At 41.6% G+C, this 4,965-nt stretch overlaps 1 protein-coding gene across 12 annotated transcripts in view; it reads right to left on the bottom strand.

The window, feature by feature from the left end:
• LOC145433551 (uncharacterized) overlaps positions 1-4,965 on the bottom strand; it is a 66,662-nt gene that overhangs the window by 361 nt on the left and 61,336 nt on the right. For 4 of the 12 annotated variants that reach the window (XM_080310664.1, XM_080310671.1, XM_080310675.1 and 1 more), the window contains 5 exons: positions 4,203-4,386; positions 3,077-3,253; positions 2,886-3,014; positions 1,763-1,857; positions 654-800 (listed from right to left, as the gene is read on the bottom strand). In XM_080310664.1, coding sequence (XP_080166790.1) covers positions 654-800; positions 1,763-1,857; positions 2,886-3,014; positions 3,077-3,253; positions 4,203-4,386 — 732 coding nt within the window. Of the gene's footprint in view, positions 1-653; positions 801-1,762; positions 1,858-2,885; positions 3,015-3,076; positions 3,254-4,202; positions 4,387-4,965 lie in introns of those variants that run through there. The other 8 variants (XM_080310666.1, XM_080310665.1, XM_080310667.1 and 5 more) reach the window with 8 other exon arrangements.

The raw sequence follows: 4,965 nt of genomic DNA, 5'->3' as shown, positions 1-4,965 counted from the left end.
CTGTGAATACGAAATATATTCATATATGTGCTTGTGACCGCAGTTATTCAAGGCTGTTAAAGTTAAATATCTGTTATTAGTAGCACGTGGCGTGCTGTGAGCGAAAGCAATTATTAGGCCATAGCAGTTTGTGTTGACACCTAAAGTCATATCACCTTCAATAATACGACTTGGTCGCAAAAAGCCATCGCCGTGCCTACACCCAATTATATTATCAATTTGTTTTGAGACTTGCTCCCAACACACACGTGTCTGTGTCCAAATACAGGCGGTGGTGACTTACAAGTTTTTTTTTGTCGCAAAATTCCAAATGTCAAAGAGTGATAGTCGGAAACTAGTACTACAAACTGTTGCGCTAATTTCATGCGATGGTTCGATAGATCTGGTTCGAATCAGCTGAATCCGTACAGCCTATATTCATAATTGCTGGGTGGAGGTTATTAATGAATGGTAGCAGTAAAGAATAAGGTAGTGAAAACAACGAAACTTCAAAATGCTCTAGCAGTTGAACGACGCTTCATGCGTGAAACAGACACAAGTGAAACCAACACATGCCCGCCGACCGAGCAACCAAAATGTGCAGTTAATTTGACTATTCATGACATGGCCATGCGCTACAGCTTTTAGTAATTTTAATCAGCGCGATGATATACCCCATCGGATTGTCTCACAAATTCCTCGTAACTCTCTTGCTCCTGCTCCTCAGTCGTTGTTTCCGGCACTTCTACCGTTTCCGATGGCTCGTCTTCCACGTTCTCGTGTGATTGTATTGGGGTTGTAGGGGGCTCGGTTTCAGGCTCCTGTGAGGAATGCTACGTGAAAAGCACACTCATGCTGATAAAAAGTGCTGCTACGGATGCAAATTAGTACGATGCACTCCCTGTCCTAATATGGCTCTTCCGTCAGTAGACTTTGCCTGCTGGCATTACTTGGGTGGATATGCTTTTAGACTACTTCCACTTCTACCTAACGGTAGGCTATAATGTAGTTTTCGAACAGGATTGCATCACTTTTACTCTCGAGGAAGATTGACAATTGACAACTGATCAAAACAACTTTGTGTATCTGTTCGAAAAGTGCACCTATTCACTTTAATAATCCTCACTTAGCAGTCCTTTTGTGTTAGCCGCAACGGTGCATCTTTCAATTCAAAAGTATCCATCCCCAATTGATCATTATGCGACGCTTCAACCAAAGATACTCTGTGAAACTACTCACTTGAGTACCTTTGAAACCTCTCTTTCTACTTCTACTTGAGGAAGTTTTTGACATATTTCGAAAACCGCTAATATCTACTTATAATTGAGCAAAAATTTACAGCATTACTTCGACTCTGAGCACCTCTGTTTACGATGACCCATTTCTGCAACAGCCCGAGACATTTGCTATGAAATGGCAGGTCACCGATGGATACCATGCTGTTCGACCTTGATTGTATTGGCAAAGACCGGTATATGAAATTTGCAAGACCTGAATCAATTTAATCTAGTTTACAAATGTGGCCAGCGAGTTACCCTGAAAATTTCAATAGTTCGGAGAAAGGCGAAATTACCTAATCGATTGAAACAATGCAGAGTGGAAACACAAAGCAGGACTCTTGCCACGCCGGCAATATATCTCGAATCGACACGGATCAACTCAAATTGCTGCGCCGTGCTATTTCCGCGAGACTTCAAACCAGAGAAAAATACAAACACACTACCATGCGACAAAAATAACAATCAAGGCAACACATGCATCCTAATTTATGCGGCATATCAACGAATACCTTTTCCTTCACACTCATACGCTGCATATTTTCGGCAGGGTCGTAATCCGCAATTTTCCCTGGCGCGGGGACGTGCTTGTAAGCTTTACCTGGAAAGACAGGCGCTGGTTATAGTGATTGAGCATCAGCAGTCACGCAGAGTGACGGCAGTTGCTATCTATGGACGGGTTTGGTTCAAAAAGTCACGTGCGAAGCTCAAGTAGAAGCTTAAGCAGTGACGTAAAATGCAGTCCTACCTAGAAACAGATATATCTTATTCTCCATATCCACTGCAAATATAAAATGATAGTATGCTATAGGCCTATATAGTGACCGGAGGTGTCAGTACATATTTTCAGAGTACCGAAGTAGCTTTGCACACTTGTACTACTTACTCAAGTAGCTATGCTTCAGACTACTTCTACTTGTATAGTTTTGTACTAATTTACAGTTTGGGTACTTTGAAAAGTACAAAGATATAGTGACTGGAGGTGTCAGTACATATTTTCAGAGTACCGAAGTAGCTTTGCACACTTGTACTACTTACTCAAGTAGGTATGTTTCAGACTACTTCTACTTGTATAGTTTTGTACTAATTTACAGTTTGGGTTTTGAAAAGTACAAAGCGGTTTTGCGATAAGTTTGCATCACTTTTATCAGTGAAATTATCACTAATAGCGTGAAATGTCCCATGCTTAAAGGTCATTGAATATATTTTCGATATTCGTAGTGTCTTCAGTTATTTTGCATCGGCCGTGAAAATCGATCTCGAAATTTCAAAGCAACAACTACCGATTGACTGCTGAAATTATGCGACACCTAGACCAAATCTACATTTTGAAACGGAACATTTTAGGTATCTTTCCAAACCTTACACATTTTACTTCCGCTTGAACTAGTTTTGACGTGTCTTAGAAATCTCTGCATGTACTAGTAGCAACGATGACTACTTGAACTACCTCTGATAGCGACTTCCTCCGTCAAGTACAGCTTCAAAATTGATCCGCTACCTTTTACACAACAGTAAATTACGTACTTGGTTTGAGTAGGAAGCAAGTATTGCGTCACCGACCGCTAATCGGCTGATAGTTCAGCAATCAGAATACAGTTTGAAAAAGGAAGGAGGAAAGAATGAAACCTGGCGAATAATCTTTCCACGACACCACATTACTTTTCGCAAACGGTGTCCCATACTGACTCGAGGATACAAAATCGGCTTCTGTATCGGTATGATACAGCTTATTCGCGTCATCGCGTCTCTTCTCCACTACGTAAGACGAGAAAAGAGAATAAAAAGAAGAAAGTAGAGGTTACAGACAGCGCAAGAACCTAGACCCGATTCGTATTCGTGTTCAGTCTCGTAATCGGAAGGATCGTAGTCGAAGATGCTGCCTGGCTGTCGTCGCCAACGCCTAATCGGGCTGTAGCGAACTAAACCGTTCTGACCCAGCCCCGGGTGTTGTGGAGGTGCGACGCGGGACTTCACCAGTGACCCGTTGTAGTTGTCTGATAGAAGAGAAGTGAATGGAAGGGTAAGGGAGAAGTCAGTGGAAGTATAGGAGAAAGTAATAGATGTTGGTAGATCAGTACTAGCGTGTGTATTAAGATTTTGACGCACTGACTTTACAGGGGCCAAATCGAGTATTTGAGTGCAGGGTTGTAACCAAGTCACAAGTCAATTTCATTTTTATAGTTTTGACTCGAGTCAAGTCGAGCCATTTTCAATTCACCGCCGAGTCTAGTCCGAGTCCAAGTCATTGAGCAGAGGGTCAAGTCCGAGTGGTATTTTGACTCGAGTCCGAGTTCAAGTCATTGTGTTAACTGCTCTGTTTTCAGGTAAAGTCTTCTTAAACTCACTTTTTATAACTCTGTTTGGTGACATCAAATGGTTCGCATTTATAATATGCTCATTTTACTCACTTTTAGCAGTTTGTGGTCGCATTTTCAAGTACCAGTACCAATAGACGAAATCCCAATAGTGTGGTTACTTTACTATTCTTTGAATTTATAATGAAATGTCGGTCTTGGCTGTTTGAGTCTTGAGTCATATAACTTGGTTCGAGTCATGCACAATTGAGACACAGATTGACTCGAGTCGAGTCATTTCAGCTTTTAGAAAAATGACTCGAGTCAAGTCGAGTCATCAGAAAATCATGACTCGAGTCGAGTCATTACAACCCTATTAGAGTGCCACCTATTTTGGCGTCATGACAGTAATAACGACTTGGAAAGTTCAAAAATATTTGTCTGTTTTTGCGGCCACAACAAAAATGATGCCAGTTACACGTCATCCAAACTAGACTTGGGTTCGGGTACTCATCATTGTACCCAGCCCCAGTCACGAGCTACACATGAACTTTAGAAGGCAGTCAATTCGTGAATGAGATCTGTGATCGGGACGTATTCCACAATTTCAAAAGGTTAGCGTTATAAACAGTTGAAGAAGATAAATTACTGATTTGCGACGCCGAGTTCATTTCTTTCCGTCTCCTCTCCATCTCCTCCGATTTTTCCTTGTTCTTCTTGTATTCGACATCGCTCGCGATCTTTGCCGCTTGCATGGCTCTGCGGGTCGCGGGATCGTCGGTGACTTGAGTGGCTTTCCCTTTCAGCTTTTCGCGGTCTTCTTGGTACTTGATCTGTTGCCGACAGAAAAGAAGGGGTGAGTTGTTGGCGAGAGCTGTGTGTAGCGTTGCATAAATTACATCACGGTATTCAAGTTGACAAGTGAAATGCATCGCACATCATACATCATACAATAAAAGAGCGAATGTGAAGCAATAAGGCATACAAAATCGAACACATACTAGAAACGATTGAAATTGGAAAGAATGCACAATTGCACGCGAAGTCGCGAACACATAAATGCATGGCAACCAGGTAAAATAATGAATAAAACAGAACAGGAAATGACAATGCATCTGAAATAGGGTCCATCAAACCAGTAGGTGTCGCCAGACTTTAGGTGGTAACCGCCTTTGTTACGTATGCGGTTGCCGTATTCAGAAACCTGTAGGTTGCTTTCTCGATTGTGTAAGGGTATTTTATATGGAAAAAATGGCTACAACATATTCTACGGAAGGAAATAAGGCTGATTTGATAACTAGGTGAGAATGTGAAATTATCAACTAAATGTCGGCTACCAGCTCAGCACCAGAAGTTTTCGAAGTTTTCGTTCATATTATAGCGAGCTCACGTAGAATATGTTGTAGCTATTA

Source organism: Botryllus schlosseri, chromosome 2, assembly GCF_051294905.1.
Source record: "Botryllus schlosseri isolate E-star chromosome 2, Bs_hap1, whole genome shotgun sequence".
In the NCBI taxonomy this organism is placed as follows: Eukaryota; Metazoa; Chordata; class Ascidiacea; order Stolidobranchia; family Styelidae; genus Botryllus; species Botryllus schlosseri.
Note: the sequence above shows the minus strand (reverse complement) of the source record. Positions and strands in the feature narration are given on the sequence as shown.